Source organism: Nicotiana tabacum, chromosome 20, assembly GCF_000715075.1.
Source record: "Nicotiana tabacum cultivar K326 chromosome 20, ASM71507v2, whole genome shotgun sequence".
Classification (NCBI taxonomy): Eukaryota; Viridiplantae; Streptophyta; class Magnoliopsida; order Solanales; family Solanaceae; genus Nicotiana; species Nicotiana tabacum.
The window spans coordinates 4,180,147-4,199,309 of NC_134099.1; the positions used below are offsets into that span (position 1 = coordinate 4,180,147).

Consider the following 19,163-nt stretch of genomic DNA (forward strand, 5'->3'; position numbering starts at 1 on the left):
GGCTTGCATCGGCACACAAAGAGACGTTGGTGGCTTTCTGCCGCTTCTACAGGTGACAACATATTCAAATAATATGTCAATTAGTTACAATTCTACCTAGTTATAGTTAATCTTATACTTTACGTCAACTTTGTATGTTAGGTTTGGGCCTGGGAGTAATTTCTGCAGTTTCAGCCACCTCTGCCACAACTACCGGCTAATGTAGAAATTCTGCATCTCCCTCTAGCCTGTAGGTGGGTTATGCGTCGTACTCTTGCACGAGAGTATGATGCCCATCATAATCTCCCCCTCTGCAAGGATGTGTTGGATCTGCTAGAGGATGCACAGGTGAATATCTAACTAAACTTACCTGTTATAGATTAACTTAGTATTGCGCATACTAACGATTTGTGTTCTTATTTGATAGTTCATCTGGACGTCGTACAACGATGAGGTGATAGGTACCCTGCCAGCACATTGCACGTTCGGCCTACATATTTGGAGGGCTTCTGTCCCGCTCATATGCCTCAATATTGTCGAGCATCATGCCTCCGAGCAGGTATTTCATCAATTTGGCATGTCGCAGCCTATACCGAGTCCGCCTGCATAGCTCACTTTACATTATGAGAGGGATGATCGGTCCAGGGCAGACGTAACATTTATGGCATGGCTTGACGAGCAGTTGGGTACTTGGGACATGCGAAGGGACTTGACCCCACCTCCGCAACACCTTCCTATTCAACGTTATATGGCATGGTACCTCTCTGTTTCCCGACTTTTTATCGGGAACCCAGTTCATCAAGCACTCGGTCGCTACGTCCCATACGCTGGTAGACACAAGGCCCTAGTATGTTTTCTGTTATTATTAATTATATACCTGTAATTTAGTGCCAAATATGTAGTTTATATTTTTTTTTATTTTGTACAGGCGATTGGATTGCATACCGTCTATCATATGGGGCAGCAAATGCAGATTCATGTCCACGATCCTGTGCCCATGCAGGAGTATAGTCATTGATTCATGGATATGGCTGCCCAGACACTACAACGAGCCTGATCGGATCAGCGTTTGGGCATACGAGGTTGATTATATGGACCCAACACAATACCCGTAAGGTCGTGGTATCCCACGAGCTAGATGTGCCCGACGAGTTGGTGGTGCCAGACTGTGTAGTTGTGGGCGGAGAGGAGGTGGTCCCCAGCAAGGGGGCATTGAGGCTCCTGTTGATGATGTTGCTGCTGATATGGCAGGTGGCATGCATGAGATAGACATGCCGTCTTACAGCCTTGGAATTTATCGCACTCCAGTGCCATCGCAGGTGACCCCATCAGGTCAATTATTGATCACGAGCTCGGATATTCAAGGAGTGGATTCGGGATCGACCAACCCGAGATTTTTATAGTGGGCACCGACTGAGTTATGGCTCCACATCACATGCGCATGTATGAGTTTATTAGTATTGAATTTGAATTTGTTTTAACTGTAACTTACTTATTTTCTTTAACTTTATTAATTTCCTTTTTAAAGCTTCATGCGATGCTGCGACAGATGACTACATTCAGGATCCAGACACGATGATGGTAAGACAATATAAATTGTTGTGAATTGTTATGTAGTTTTCTATATTAAGTTTCATATTATTATGTAGCCTTATACTGGACCTGACAGCACCACCGATACATGTTATCCTACGCCGCATACGGCTATAAGGAGACGACTTGATGATGATGATCCTGATAGCGCACTCGGGCGGGAGGGGATGCGCCTCAGGCCAGCGGCTGCATTGAGACACACCGGATGCGGGACACATTGATTCGGCCTTCCTTTTTTTTTTTAATTTGGTTTAAATAATATTTTTGTATACATTAACAACAATATTTAATCGAATATGCCCATTACGTTTTTTAGTTCCCCATTCGTTTGATAGTTTCATATAACAACACAAGCACTTAAACTTAACTTTCACTTCAATTAAAATAAAATTTAGTACAACAAACAAGAAAAATATTACTACAGCACAAACACAAACATAACATGCCAACATAATAAAAATACATGAAATATGAAAAATACACTAAACACGTACATGCCAATGTTTAGCCCCGGTTGCCATTTATTCTCCGCTCCAACCACTTAAATCGTTCTTCCAGTTGTTCTTTTTCTTCTTCTACCTCTTTCAGTTTCGCCTTCACCTCCGCAAGTTCCCGTTTATATTTTTTTACGTCCTTTTGTGCTTCACAATTCCATTGTCTTTTCCATTTTTCTTCTCCCACCTCCTTCAGTTTCGCCCTCAAGTCTGCAATAATTCTATTGCTTTCTTTTTCATGTTCTCATTGTCTTAAACACACATTATGAAGATACTGCAATTGTTCTCTGTAATATTCCTGATAACATGGTTCATCAACCCATTCCTCAAAATCACAAATAGGTTCGCCGAGAACCTTGTAAAACTAGTTAATACAGGGCTAGTAGCGACGTCCAACTTACCACCGTCCCAACAATTTTGCATAGAGCATGCTTTTCCACACTTGCACTTTGGCGGACGAAGAGGTTGGGCCATTTGTGAAATATTTGCTTTTAGTAAAAAAACCTTACTTTTAATGAAATATTTGCTTTTAGTAAATTTTGAGCATACAAAATAACTACAATGAGCCCGTTATTTATAGGAGATACAACACCTACATAATGTAGTATTTAACCGCGCTAAATACATAACGTACTATGTAATAGTGCTATATTTTGCGTGTTAAATATCATGATGTTGACAAGACAACTTTATGTCAGCTGGTCAGCTTTTTTAGTTCGACAAGACAACACACACATAACGTAGTGTTCAACCGCGCTAAATACATAACGTACTATCTAATGGCGCTATATTTTGCGTGTTAAATATCATGATGTTGACAAGACAACTTTATATCAGCTGGTCAGCTTTTTCAGTCCGACAAGACAACACACACATAACGTAGTGTTCAACCGCGCTAAATACATAACGTACTATTTAATGGCGCTATATTTTGCGTGTTAAATATCATGATGTTGACAAGACAACTTTATGTCAGTTGGTCAGCTTTTTCAGTTCGACAAGACAACACACACAAAACTGTATATTTAATCGCGCTAAATACATAATGTACTATCTAACGACGCTATATTTTGCGTGTTAAATATCATGATATTGACAAGACAACTTTATGTTAGCTGGTCAGATTTTTCAGTTTGATAAGACAACACACACAAAACTGTATATTTAACCGCGCTAAATATACAGATAATTTTATTACATTATTATTTAAATAGGTAAAATGGGAAAGTACAAATCATAATTAACAATCATAATTTTATTTCATAAATCTTGCAACATAGACATAACAACTAATTATTACAACATCAACTCATGGGTAGTTAGGTACACTAGAAGAACACCCACCACGAGCTTGATTAGTTTTGTCATCCAAACCAGCTGAAGGACATTTACGACGGTCGTGTCCTGTTTGCAAGCATATACCACATTTGCACGCATAAACGGTATCACTAACATCCATTTGGTTCTGTATACGCGTTCTCTTCTGCACTTGTATTTTACGTAAATATGACTTGTTACACACCATTTTAAATGGTTCCGGAGGCCAATAATGCTCAGCACCCACTGGCTGCAACTGACCACTATATGTGTTTAGGTACTTGGAAACACTATATTTTTTATCAATATAGTTGGTCTCCGCATAACCAACACATTGAAAACACTTGATGTCATATGCGCAAAGCATGTGGTAGATGGACCATTTCCCACGGGAGCATAACCTTGCTTATTCATTTATAGTATGTACATTATTACCCCGATTATTATGGATAGGCGGTGCGAACTTCAAAAACACCTCCTTCGTTATCATACTGCAAAAATGAATGCCAATGTGCTCGCCGTCTGTATTTCTCAAATCTCTGCATCGGCACTGGCATAAATTCAACAACCCTTTTCATCAATTCCGTTGCAACTGCAGACCGTTCAACAAACCTCTCTGCCATCTGCTTGAACGACATCTGCACCATGGCTATGACAGGCAATCCTCTTGCCGGCTTCAATAACCCGTTGAAGGACTCTGACATGTTTGTAGTAAGAATTCCCCATTGTCTGCCACCATCCGCATGCAAAGTCCACATTTTTGGGTGATGTCGCATTAACCAACAATAGGATGTGTCGTCTTCTTGCCTGATAGAGTCCATATGCCCGAAATTTATGTTGTTGGTGGTCTGTTGCTGCCATCCACATCAAATCATGTAGATCCTTGTTGGGATGTGCCTTCTGGAAATTGGCCTTAAAGTTCCCCCCACAGTAACGGTGATATGCATAAGGTTCTTGCCATGCAGGCAAGTTCACCACAGAACTTAATATACCACCATGCCGATCAGATATTAAACAAATACCTGAACGTTGTTTGACAATGTGCTCTTTCAGGTGGTTTAAAAACAGCGTCCACGTCTCTGTACTTTTATTGGCACAAACATCAAAAGCTAGAGGAAATATCTGTCCATTAGCATCCACTGCCACGGCTATCAATAGCTTGATATCGTACTTTCTATAGACATGAGTTCTGTCTATAGATATTACGGGTCGGCAATGCGAAAAACCATCAATTGCTGGCTTAAACGCCTAGAATACGTAATTGAATATGTATTTTACTACACAACCAACAAAAATATAAGCTACTGAATTAATAAATGCTTTCCATATGGCTATATCATTTCACTTACAAGTCGTAATGTGATGAAATTCCATGATGGACGTTTTCAATTAGGTGATGACTACCGGATGGGCCACTTGTAAAATTCATATCCGGCCGGTACCCCTATTAAATATATGAGCGTTAATACAAATTCGATACACCAAAAATATACATAATTAACACAAATGAAAATTGAAGTTTACCACTCGTCTTGTGAATTATGGAAAGTAGGGTATAAATTATTTTCTCGCTGCTAATTCGCCAGTGGTGATAAGTTTAAATCAAGGAAAACTCTTTCATCTAGAACTTGTCCGGCAAAAACATCTCCAGAATAACCACCCAATGAGTGGGTGTTATCTCTACTACACACAACCTCATTTTTTGGAACGTCTTCGATCTTCACGTACATCTCCAACATTTTGATTATAAGAAATTCCCGACATTCATCCGGATTCCCCAGAAAATCACTCAAAGTTTCATCATCGTCGATGTTAAACTCCGAGTAAAAAGCAACCCCTTGCGGAGTGACTGAATACGGATATCTTTCGGTTACTTTAAATATCACTGAACGTTTCCTCACACTCATTTTTTTGCATAACAACGATATCAATTTATCGTACTCCATTGTAAGTGTCAATTTAACACGACATTGAGCAGGTAAACTGTAGCCCACAGAGTTATTCTCCATCACAACCTAACCCCCCCAATATAATAAAACCCTTATTCTACGCTCTTCAGACATAATGAAAAAATGCTGGAGAATTTAATAACAATAAACGTTTCAACAAGAGTATGGAAATGGCTAGCCGAGAAATTTCTACGCTATACACCTTTTAAATGAATTTCTATACAATCCTAACATCTTTATATAGGAAATGGCTAGCCGGGTTATATATATTATTTATATATAGCACCCAAAAAGTAGGCACTATGCGCTTTTGAATTATTGAAGTGAGGAATTATTGGTGGGGCCAGGAAAAGGGTGTATATCGCCCAAATACTGGACGCTATACATAATGTTTTATGTGTAGCGTCCCCAGTGTTTGGGCGCTATACCTGTTAGTGTCAGTTTTTTATGTATAGCGCCCAAATACTGGGCTCTATACATTAACGACACAGTTAACGTTAATGTATAACACCCAGTATTTGGGCGCTATATATATAAAAATGACATCTTTTTGTTTTACACCTATTAAGGTGCTACTTGTCCAAAAGAACCACATTTTGATTCCGGACTCCCAGTCAAACAAACATAAAAGATAAGTGTTCAATCATTCATTTGAAAATCTGCAAAAAGTAGTAGATCTTGAAGTTTTAGAAATCTAAAGCACACAAAAAAATTATTCTTAGAGAAGATATAACTGCACTCATTTCAGCTTACACAGTTTGACACCTTTAATTTTAGAATTTTTGACACCGTTCTGTTAATATGTACTATTATTTTATTTTAAAAATAATTGATCACCTTTAATAATTCAAATTCATTTAAACTATTCAAATTTTAAACTTTAATGTGATATCTTCTATCACACAATTTTTCTGAAGTACATTCAGAACGGTCAACCTTTATAACAATATTTCACTATGTTAGCCAAGTGTTCTTTGGAACTAATTTTTCATATTATATGTGCTATACAACAACACTTCATTATAACAGTTAAAAAATATAAGAACAAATATGACTGTATTACTTTAAACTTTTATTTTTGTACCATTAAGGCACCATACATATTATATTACTCCATTCGTTTCGGTTTGTGTGAACTTATTTCATTTTCGGTCCGTTCCAAAAAGAATGACTCATTTTTAAATTTGGAAACAATTTAATTTAAATTTCCAGTTCTATCCTTAATGAGAAGCTTTTATAACAACACAAATACTCTGGATCCCTTTTTGACTTGTTTAGGACCACAAATTCTAAAAGTATTCATTTTTTTCTTAAATTCTGTGCCCAGTCAAACAGGTTCACGTAAATTAGAACGGAGGGAGTAATATCTTTTAACACTGTATCTGTATGTCTAGTCAAGAGTACTATCTGTTACAACTGCAGTTCTTTCCCTGTTGCATCCTTTGTGCTTTGATCTCGTATCAGTTAGCAGCGGTCAAGAATTTAGATTGCATTATTCAACTAATGCAATTGGGAGGAAAAGAAGTTGCAGTGCAGCATCGATGCGGTGGTTTATTTTTTGGCTAAACTTTAAATATTTCATAAATGCTAGACATGTTTTGAATAGTAGCCCTAAAAGTAGATAGTGGTGCACTTAAATGCAAAAAATGAAGAAATATGACATTTTTTAGGGTGGTCTTTAACTTTTAATCCGGGCTTGCTCCATACGCAAAATTTCAAAGTCAAAAGTTAAAAGTATTGTTCATAAGGCAAACGAGGGGCAACACTTGTTAAATTTGAAGTTATGCCCGCAGCGCACGGGAGGACAATAATTCAAGGTCATCCACTTTGAGGACTATTTGGTACTTTTCATCCACTTAAGTGTGCTTGAGTTGGGTGCTTATCAGCTTAAAAATCTCATAAATTAATCTTGAGTTGGGCTCACAAGGACTCTTTTTAAACGGTCAAGTTCATATATATAGTTACGAAGAATTAATCCAAATAGCCGTCCATCCAACTGTTTAAATTAAAAATAGCCAGCAGATATACATAATTTGTGTATTATATGCATATAATTATGTATAATTTATGTATAAGTATAATTATGTATAATCTATGTATAAACTATGTATATGACTAGTAAAAGTAAGCAATGAATATGGCCAGCTATTTGCGTAAAAATCCATGTAGTTATTGGGCTTAAGTTTCTTCCTGGACCAGTAAGAGTGAGGACATGTCCGGTAAAATATACTATAATATTTTATATATTAATTTATAATATACATATAATTTAAAACTTGTCCATCAATCTTGAAGTGGGCTGTAACTTGCCCATTAATCTTGAAATGGGCCGCTGGCCCAATATACAACTTGCCCATTAATCTTGAAGTGGGCTGTAGCTTGAGGCCCAAATCATCTATTTTACCTGGGAAGTTGGATTTTGATGAGCAGCATGTTATGCTGTAATGTAGTCCAACAAATAAGTTAAGTGTTATTCTCAATTAAGCAACGCAATGAAACAGCTAGTCCCAATTGCAGATTAAACTCTCACGAATAAGGAAAAGGTTATATCTTCTTTAAATAAAACATGCACTATATTTTGCATGCTATCTTAGTCGTTAAGGTCATATATGAGATGGTTAAACCTAATACACACGGATAGGAATGGCAAACGTGCGGCGGGTCTGATATGGTTCGGGTCGAAAACGGGTAATGAAAAACGGATCAATTATTCGATCCGACCCATATTTAATACGGATAAAAAATGGGTTAACCGACGGATAATATGGGTTACCCATATTATCCATGACTTCTTGTATATGATCACTTTTAGGAGAATTTTTAGTCTCCCTAACTTGAGGAACCCCAAATTTGAGGCTTTACAAATATAAAAGTTAGACCCATTGGTTATCCATTGGTCACTCATTAGTTATCCATTTTCTAAATGGATAATATGGTTCTTATCCATATTTGACCCGTTTTTAAAAAGTTAATTATCCAACTCATTTTTTAGTGGATAATATGGGTGGTTAACTGTTTTCTTTGAACCATTTTGCCACCCTACACACGGACGAACCCAGTAACTTTGGTCCAAATTTCGTATTTGTCTTAAGAAATTAATTGAATATGTACAAATTATTAATTTAGAACTTAATAACTTAAAAAGAACTAGAATCTCGAACTCATAAATTTAAATCTTGGCTCCGCCTCTAGCACAAACTTAACGATACCAGAGCTCGATTCTGACGAGCTTTTCTCTCAAGTAAACAGTTGATAGGTTAGTTCAATTGACGTTTTAAAGACTCTTATCTCATAATTAACTCGTGCCAATAATAAATAAATCATACAATTATACAAAGGAAATTTCGTGGTAGTTAGATGCTGTTTCGAGGGAATAGTTATCTCCATTAGCTAGTTATCCAAAATTGTCAACCAAGAAAGAGAGCAAAGTATATTCTTTAACCCCTTTCTAAATCTTTTTCCCTTTAATTGCAAAGTTTTTTCAATCTATTCAAAAGAAAAAATGGAACTTTTCCATTCATGCGTTAGAATGTAGGTAACAGCTTCAACTATCACTTTCTAATGTGTATGGTAATGCCCTATTTTTTATAATAAAAAGTCTAAGTCTCATTTCCACTTCTTTTCCACACGAATCCAGCGTTAAATAGCCATAGAGTATATATATATATATATAAACATCACACAGTAGTCATATTTGTCACTTGATCTTCATATGTACATTAATCACACGAGTGATTATATTGACATTATCATGCAAATGGATTGTTTCTTTAGTTTATGATAGTCTGCATTCACACTACAAGTACAGCAAACAAGAGAAAGGGCCCCTTTTTTCACCTGCATTAGAGGCGGAGCTCATTACTAAAAAAACAGTGTAATTCCGTCCTCTATTTCCGACCGAATTTGAAGAACTTTTAATAAATAATTATTTTTGTACATTATATACAAGTATGACCAATTTCCGACCGAATTCGGTCGGAAATTGACCAATTTCAGTCGGAAATTTGGAAATATTTTAATAAATAATTATTTTTGTACATTATATACAAATATTTGACCAATTTCCGACCGAATTCGGTCATAAATTTTATTTTTTTGCTGTCAGAAAATTTTTATTGACCTTTGCGACCAAATACTCTTATTTTTAATCGATTTCGGTTGGAAAGCTTTGGACGGAAATCACCTTATTTCTAGTAGTGGCGCTTCTAACGTTATTAAATTATTGAGTTCTAAATTAATAATTTATACATATTAAATGGATTTCTTAAGATAAATACAAAGTTTGGACCAAAATTACTGTGTTCGACTAAACCTGTACCCTAAACTCTAAACACACGGCTATATATATATATATATATCATTACTATACTATAAATGAGAATAACCCGGTAGCTCAGGATCAACATGTCTGCCTGGCCTGGGGATAAAATTGTAATTGCACTTACAGCATAATACGTGGAATTCAGTTTGACAGCCCTTAGGTTACATTTTGGCTAACGTGAGTGGTGCATGCATAACTTTTCTAATAAGTGGGCCCCATTTGAATTTTCTTTCTCATGCTCACTCTTTTTCACAAATGTGATTTTGCAAGTTTTTTATTGTAATAAAAAAATAATGTTTTGTAAATGCATACTAGATAACTCAATTTAATTAATTTATATTCTTTTACCAAAATGACAAAATTATTTCTAATGAAAATTGTAGCAGAGTATTATTTTTGTTAAATATATTGCAAGTCAACTAAACTTTCTACTAACTAAATTTTGGAAAATAAAAAATGTACGATGAATTGAAGAAAAGACGAAAGGCTAGATGAAACTAATTAAAACTAATTAGCAATGCATAGGAAGATATCATTGGAGTATTTTATTTGTCTATATTAAATATATGATGATACCGTGAGCCTAGATGGAAAATAATAATGTGCAAATAAAAGAAAACTTATGTCCTTTTAAAAGAAAAAGAACAGAGATTTTTAATAATTAAACTTTCCTGAAATGAGTAACTTATGCATGCAAAGCGGGTATGCGTGCGTTTAAATTGCTAACTTTTGTTATATTTTTTGGATTATTGTTATTCAACATTTTATGGTGTATATCGTATTCTATTGTATGTATTATACTGTATTGTTTCGATGATTACAATTTGGATAGATTATATCGTTTTTAATCATTTTATAATATCATACACCTGCAGTTTGAAGGATACATTATAATATTATTAAAAAAAAGTATTATACGAGATAGACGTATTATTAAAATAGGATAGAGGGTGAAACATAAATATTAAAAAATTATTAAGGATGAAATGAGAAGAAAAAATAAGGTAAGGATGTGAGCACACCAAATTGATTTCATCGTTAAGTAATGATATATTTAGCAATACAAAACAATAATAAGTAACAATCAAAACAAATAATATATTTAAAGTAACAATACGATAAAATATAATAGGTAACAACTAACAATAATCCAAACAGGTTGTACAAACTACCCTTTCTAGACCCCACTAAAGAGATTTTACTGGGTTGTTATTATTGTTGTTGTTATGTAAAACGTATACTACATACGGAAAAAGGGCATAAACTAACCCTATCGTTTGTTAAATGGTTTATAGATATCCCCCGTGTATATATCAGTATACGATGTTAATTCTATTAATAAAATTGATCTCGCATCTAACGACAGATCTTGTGATCGAGCCTTGTAATTTATAGAAAGGTGATAAATTGTGAAACAGAGTGAAATTTTTGAATATAGCTTTACAGTACTAAACTATTTCTGATCATATCAAATCTCCTGCGATGTTGATTTCTTGTGTTTCAAACTTAATATTTGGGAAGTTACATTTGATGGGAATCAAAAGTATTGAATTTCCAATATATGGAGTTATTCATACTTACTGTACAAGATGCAAGAAGATATTGTAATTGGGCACGGGCATAGCCCGGGCTAATCCAACTAGTATATATATATATATATATATAAACACTGAAGTATGAAAAGCAATAGATTTGATGTGGTATCTTAGATCATCAAGATTAGCATAGATAATCCAGAAATTAATGAAGCTATTTCCACTAGCGACCATAGGGAAAGCAACCCAACTTATTCCAATCTATAATTTAGTTTGATAATAAAGAACTTATGCACTTAAAGGAGTGTTTTCTGAAGTTACGCAGAAGAAAGAGAGAGCCTACTTGAAAGAGGTGTGTAGTCTAAAAAATAAATTAAACATAATTTAAAATATCTAATTGTTTTAAATATATAATTAAATTAATAAAATTATTCTACATCTACCAGTTTAATTTCATGGCAAATTTAACACACACTAGGTAGAGTAGGCATATATTCTCAATTCGAGTTTATCCACCATCAACAATAATTATGCTTCAGTCCCAAAAATTAAAATCAAAAATACGAATTTTTATTAATCTATTTCTCCATTCATCATAAAAAAATTCACAATTAAGTGTCATCAGCTTTAAAAAGGTTACCGATATGCATTCCTATTTATGCAGAGTCCAAGGATGAACTGCATCTCAGAGGTGAGATGTAGACAACCTAACTTAATACAATTATTAGTGACTGCTTCCACGATTAAAAACAATAATCTATAGATCACACGGAAACAACTTTACCGTTACTTCAAGGCTCTCTTTATGTGAATTTTATGATTCTTATCTAAATTTAAATCAACAAAAGAAGCTAGTATAATGAAACTAAGCATGAATTTATTGATGATTTAGCAAAACAATGGCAGTATATTTATTTTAGGAAAAGAAGGAATGACATTTTACTAACTCTTATAACCAAAGAAATAAATAAAATAAGGACAAGTCCAAACAAATGGCAATTAGGATAAGCATTGGCCATTTATGGCATAAAAAACAAAAATATGACTCAACTTAACAAACACTTAGGGCGCCCACAGGCATTTTTTAGGGGGCAAAACCGGGTTATCTAAAAGCGGTTTTTTAATTGTAAAAGTAAGCCGGTTTTGTGGAAACAAAAGTTCCTAAAAACCGGGAGAATGGAAGGGGTGGGGCCAACACCGTGAGGGATGGGGGTGGGGCCAACACCGTGAGGGATGTGGTGGTGTTTTACGTGACATTATGTGGCGAACCGCACGGTGTTCCTTTCTTCTTCACGTGCTTTCCACGCGCTGATTATTTTTTGGAAATGGAATCTTTTTCCTACATACCGACACCTCACTACACCCTTAACCTTTTCCTTCAAGTTTTTTCTTTTTTTCTTCTTAAATTTGTTAAAAGTCAAATAATTGTTTAAAAATATAAAATAAACTATAATTTCTTACCACAAAACTAAATTGATCATTATTAAATGAAATTGAAACTTTCTTAATGGCCCAAGCCTTATTTAGACGTGGAACCAAGTTATTTTGTATTTTATAAATCAACTATATATAAGATGAGAGGATACAAGTACCTATGTTTTGATAATATAATAAATTTAAGTGCAATTTAATATAATATGTTACTTAGCACATGTTATAGCTTACTAATGGCTGATTTATGAAACTTTTTAAAAGAATTAATCCAAATAGCCGTCCATTCAACTGCTTAAACTAAAAATAGTTAATGAAAGTATAATATATGCATTATTTATGCATTATATGTGTATAATTATGTATAATGAATGTATAAACTATATATACATGTAGAAAAATTAAACAATGAATATGACCGATTATTTGTGTAAAAATTTCAACTTTTTACACAATTAAGGCATAAAACTTAAATTTTATATAATTCCTTCAGGGACATTCGATAAAAGGGAATTTTAAATTGTATATAAAAGTATTATAGTATAAGTCATTATTTTTGAATATATAATAGACAAATAAGTTATTTCACATATTAGGCATGCCACACGAACCAAAAAAAATGGGCCCAAAAAAGGGGAGAATTATTTTTTAAATCAACCTGAACTGTGGGTACATTAAAAAATAAAATAAGGAGAAAAACAATTTCTGGTTTTCAGGTATTACTTTCTCCCCACTTGCTTGGTCACCCAAACATGACATAAGCTCAAACCTACCCCACCCCCCCTCTCATACCCCCCCCTTACTTCTCACCATTGATAAATACCCCTTCTCCATTTCTCTCCGCCTTCACTATAACATTTTTCCTCTTTCTTTTACTTTCTCTCTTCAGTTTTTCTCCATTTTTTCTGTGTGTTTTTCAGTATGAGAATGAGCTGTAATGGATGCAGAGTACTACGCAAAGGTTGTAGTGAAAACTGTAGTTTAAGACCATGTCTTCAATGGATCAGATCACCTGATTCTCAAGCCAACGCTACTGTTTTTCTTGCCAAATTTTATGGCCGTGCTGGCCTCTTTAACCTCATCAATTCCGGCCCCGATCATCTCCGCCCTGGTATATATTATCTCTTCTTTGTAGTATCATTTTATATGATCTTTTTCTCCTTTAAATCTGTTGATAAAAGTATGATATACGGAATAGTCTTTTTTTTTTTTTTTTTAAAAATAACTTTTAATTTTTAATTTTAGCTTATGACATGTTTTTATAGTTCACGACCAAGGGTGGAGCTATGTAGAGAAAAAGGGAATTATTATCAAAAAAATTATTTTGTGCAAATAGTGTAAAATGATTTTTTTTTAAATTATTATTACACATAAATTGGTGAATTTTCTTAGCTAAGAAAAGATTTTTGTGTAATTTTTTAAAATTTACTTTAGGTTATAGATTCAAGATTCAAGATTCAAGTGTGACATTCTACTGTTTTGTCTTGAATTTCCTCGCATGAATTCCTGATTCACCTACGATCATGATATACTTGAAGAATAATTTTAGTATCGTGTCGAAAGTCTCGTCTTGATTAAACTTTGTGACCAATGAAATAAAAAAACGTATACTAATATGCATGTTGATGAACATGTCTTAAAATGCTTTATTTTTTTTCTAATTACTGATCTTGTGCCTTCTGCAGCCATCTTTAGGTCTCTATTATACGAAGCTTGTGGCCGGATAATAAACCCGGTCCACGGTTCAGTTGGGTTGATGTGTTCAGGAAACTGGACCCGTTGCCAAGAAGCAGTTGAATCAGTTCTCAAAGGCTCTACTGTCATACAAATCCCAATCAACGACGATAACAACACAGATAATCAAGTGTCTCTTCAAATCATGCCATTAAAAGGCTGTGATATTCGACACATTTCCAAAAATAATTCAACTGATATTCATCAAGTGGTCAAAACCAGGAACAGATTCAAGCGCAAAGCTAAAGTTGAAACTACTGCATCAGAGTACATGATAAACGAACCCGGTCCGTTAAAGTTTAGTATTACAGGGTGGGATTTTGACAATCATATGGAGGAAGAAGATGAGTTGAAACGTGCACCAAGTCATGACTCTCTCTCTGTTGAAACTGTTGAACCGTCCTTGGTGAACCGGGTTGAACCGGTGCTGCCTGTGAAATTGGAGGAAGATGGTGACGTAGGGTTAGAGCTCACTCTTGGATTGACTAGTCCAGCATAATAATAAGATGTTGAAGAAACTATTTTGTCGGCTTCTGCTATCGGTTGGTTGTTAGATCAGCCAAGAACAAAAGGAAATGTAGTTTCCTTTTTAGTTTTCGTTTTGTTTTTGTTTCTCTAGACGGTTTTTTTTGTTGTTGGGGTGGGGTGGGTGGGTGGGTGGGGGGGCATATATACGCATAGATAGAGGTGAAAGAAGTGTAATTATGTAGATATATGTTGCTGAATGAAAACTAGTTGCAACAAATTTCAAGATTTTGGCACCCTTAATTAACTAGCTTTATATATATATATTTCAACAAATTTCATGTAGAAGTGCTCCCCATGGATTATTTTTTTTTGTATTCATTTTGTTTTCTTTCCCTTTCTTTATTTTCCCCAAATAAATAACATTAATTCTTATGTTTAAGAAGGAAATCCTTCTCTATAGAAGTTTTCGGACGAGATTTTTGAACAGAGTTTTGATAGGCGAGAGGTATAAGCACAGCGAGGTATAAAGCGATCTCACTGAATAACAACAATAACATATTGAGTGTAAAATCATATGTGGTCTGAGAAGGGTGAAATATAGGTAGATTTTACCCCTATTTTATATGAGATAAATGGACGTGTTTAAGACATCGAATTCAAAAAATCTTGCAAATGGAAGAAAAGATTTGTATCGTTAAAATCAACAAAGTGAAAGGAGCTAAAAATTGGATTGGTGACATAGGAATAGGAGAGAAATTAAGAAGAAGGGAAGCACGTGGGAATGCATGTAGTAAATTCTGTCGACAAATGCTATTCATGCAATGGCTCGTGGAGTCTATACTTTGGATTTTGCCAATATTTTTGCCAGAAAGTTGAGTCTTTCTTCTGCCTTATTTCTGGATCATAGACATGAGGAACATGCTGTAGGACAGGGTCCCAAGAATCTAGGGGCTTCTCTGCAATTAATCTTGTTTGCTGTTTGATTTTCCCAAAAATCAAGTTAAATTTATAGTATGCACAATCTACTTTTTACTCGCCAAAATTTCAACTAAGTACCTCCATCTATCAAGATGGACAGGCTAAAACCACTCTCGATTTCCGCATTATCATCGGCATTAAGTTTTATGCACACTAATAATTTATGAAATATTTATATAATCAAGTCGTGCATAAGGTAATTTCAATTTTTTATTTATTTATGATGAGCATCAAATTATAGCTAGACTATGTAACTTATATTCTTGATAGGAAGATGTGGAGGTCGAGAATCAAGGTAGAAGATTGGGTACCGAGCTTCTTCTTCGTTCTTACCGGTAGTTTTAGCGCTTTATTTAGTGCTAGCCTTGTATTTTTTGTTCTCAGATTTTTGTTACTGCATGTTTCTTGCGCTTTGGTTTTCTGATTGCTTTGCTGGTATTGACGCTTATTGTTATTCCATGCTTTTTACTTTTCCTGAGCCTTTTTTCCTCTTTACTTTTGTATCTTTTCTGAGTTGGAGATCTACCGAAAGTAGTCTCTCTACTTTCTTTAGGTAGAAATAAGGATTGCGTACACATTATTCTCCACAGACTCCACATATAAAATTTTAATGAATTTATTATTGTTGTTGCTGATCCTATCATAAAATGTGCATAGAAAATTTATTTTCCTAGTTGTCATGCAAGTATAAAATGGTTAGGAGGGGAGAAAAAACATGGTGTGTGGTATGGTGTTAGCGCACCCCTCCCAAAAAATAGTAGTTGACTAATATTAACGTAACATACCCAATTATTTAGCTTACATCACATAACAACAATTACTTATATATACATTTGTATTCCATTATCTTTATTAAAAATTAGCTTAGAGCTTTAGTTGGGACCCTATTAACCAACAATTTGTGAAGGTTCTCAAACTCAAATCTTTGGAAGCTTCTCAATTAAGAAAGAGAGAAAAATAATTTCATTATGGGTTGCTGACTTGTTGCCAAGCCTCGTTGGTTCGTCACATATTCCCAATCTAATTTGAGCTTTGATTGAGTAAATAAAAGGTAAGAAAAATCCAAAATATTTCTCGAACACTAAGTCCTTAATTTAAAATTAATTGTTAAGTAAAGATTAGTGCCTTTATCTTCTAACCTCCAACTACAACTTGCCGTTTTATGGTTGTAAAGTAAAGATTTTAACTTTACAAGTTCTGAATTTTAGAACAATATCTTAATAACATATTCTAAATTTAATATTTATATATATTTAATAAAAAAATTAATATAAATATATTATTTAAATAAAAATTACTGAGTTCGGCTGAGCTTCTAGCTTCGTACCCGTTGAAAAGGGCATGAGACAGGCACACTCCACTCTATAAAGTTCTAAGATGACTGCATGGATGACGAAATTTGGCATGAAAGTGATTTATCAATATTCAATATATCTTATTCAATTCTTAATTAGAGGGTTTGATTATTTTATAATAAGCTGAAGTCAAGAGAGTATCTAGATTCATTGTCCTCAAGTTTTGTATTATGTAAATATGTGGACCCATGATTTGCTAATTCAAATAATTATTTTATTACTTCTCTTAATGCTTGCTTTGGCAGGTCGCCTCATAATTTTATTGTAAAATATCACTAATTTCACTGTCTTGTTGTTGCTAGTTTTTCTTTTTTCTTTTACTTTTTTGCTAATCCAATGTCAGAGGAACATTTGATTTTTTAATCTTTGACACACCCCTTAAAAATATACTAATTCCTAGAAGAAGAAAAATAATATTTTAACTAAATTATCCTTAATTGAAATTAGTGTATTGTTAACTTAACATATGGGATTTGTAAACAAGGATAAAGTTTGGAATAACAAAGTTAATTCTTTCTTGATTTTATAAAAGGTCGCTTATTTTAGACCGAAATAAAAAGGCAAAAAGATTATTTATTATGGACCGAAGGGAGTAACTTATTAAGGAGAAGTTAAAACTGCATCAATTTCCTGTTATTTGTCGTTAAGCTGACTTATTAATTAACTGCTTCATTCAAAGACCTTAATTAAGGCCCTTAACTAACACCTACTTTCTGAACTCTTGTAAATAATTTGTGTATGTTTAGAGAAAGGTAAGCATTGAAGAAGGTGAGAAAAGTAGCCAACACTATAATTAAATAGGGCAATTCGGTATATTAAGCTCCTGCTATGCGCGTGATTCAGGGAAGGGTCGCACCACAAGGATCAATTGTACGTAATTTTACCATGTATTCCTGCAAGAGACTGTTTCCACAGCTTGAACCCGTGATCTCCAGTCACATGACAACAAATTTACCAGTTACGCCAATGTTCCCCTTCTTATAATTAAATACATACTTAGATCCAAAAACAAAAAGATAAATTGTATTTCTTGTCAAACACATCAGCCCTAGTCCTCACATATATCATGGAGGGTTATATTTTAATCAATTTAATCATGGTCGATATATAAGTCGTGCGTGGGTTGTTTTTCATAGAACAGGTAAAACATGAATAAATACCCACATAAAGTTGCATTTTATAAATTTGGAATAAAAAGAAAAGATATAATAAAGTTAATCTACAGTTTATCTTAGACACGGCTGTCATATTATTGGATCAACTATGTTCAAATAATTATTTATTAAAGTATCCCATTTGATTGGCTTGACTATTTTATTTAATCATTAGTATACAAGAAAATTAAAGATAGTAATATTACTTCTATAAGGTCAACAAATAAAGAGCTTCCTCATTTCTATATTTAAAACAATCTGTCAAAGTCATGAGACGCAGTATATTCTTGAATCTGTCTCATAGACCACCATATGAGTTATTCATTAAAAAAATAACCAGAGAAGTTCAACTTTTCTACCTATTTTTATTTTCTCAAATATGTAATTGCAAGTTATATTTCTTTAAATAAAAGGCAGAGGCGGCTCAATAGTATTGGAGGCCTAAAGCCAAGATGTAAGAAAAAATTGTTTAATAATTTTATATATTTTTGTTGAAGTTTTTTTTTTTTTTTGACTTTTTGAAATGCAATTGAAGCGAAAAGGTCGGGCTCGAGTTCACTCTCAACCACCTCATCCGATTATATCGACCTCAACATTTCCGAGGTTTAATCAAATTCCAACGCCGATCAACCAAGTCCTTCTTCGCCAGTAACGACGAAGGCAAGGATCGAGGTTGGATGAGCCGGTTCATCCAGGTGAGGACCATCGATATAATTCCCGAGGAGTTCCTGTTGTTCCCTGAGGAATGGAACTTCGAATGTGAGTGGAATTCTTCGCTTTAGTTTTTCTTTTCCATAAATTTTGCTAAACTTCGCATAATTACTCATTTCCCCACTCCGCAGCAGTTCGGTGGAT

At 34.2% G+C, this 19,163-nt stretch overlaps 1 protein-coding gene across 1 annotated transcript; it reads left to right on the forward strand.

The window, feature by feature from the left end:
- The first annotated feature begins 13,461 nt into the window (after window positions 1-13,461).
- LOC107825349 (LOB domain-containing protein 40) lies at window positions 13,462-14,996 on the forward strand. Its single transcript, XM_016652198.2, has 2 exons — window positions 13,462-13,730; window positions 14,305-14,996. Exons 1-2 carry the CDS (start codon window positions 13,541-13,543, stop codon window positions 14,850-14,852), a joined length of 738 nt encoding a protein of 245 aa, XP_016507684.1. The 5' UTR covers window positions 13,462-13,540; the 3' UTR covers window positions 14,853-14,996.
- The last annotated feature ends 4,167 nt before the right edge of the window (window positions 14,997-19,163 follow it).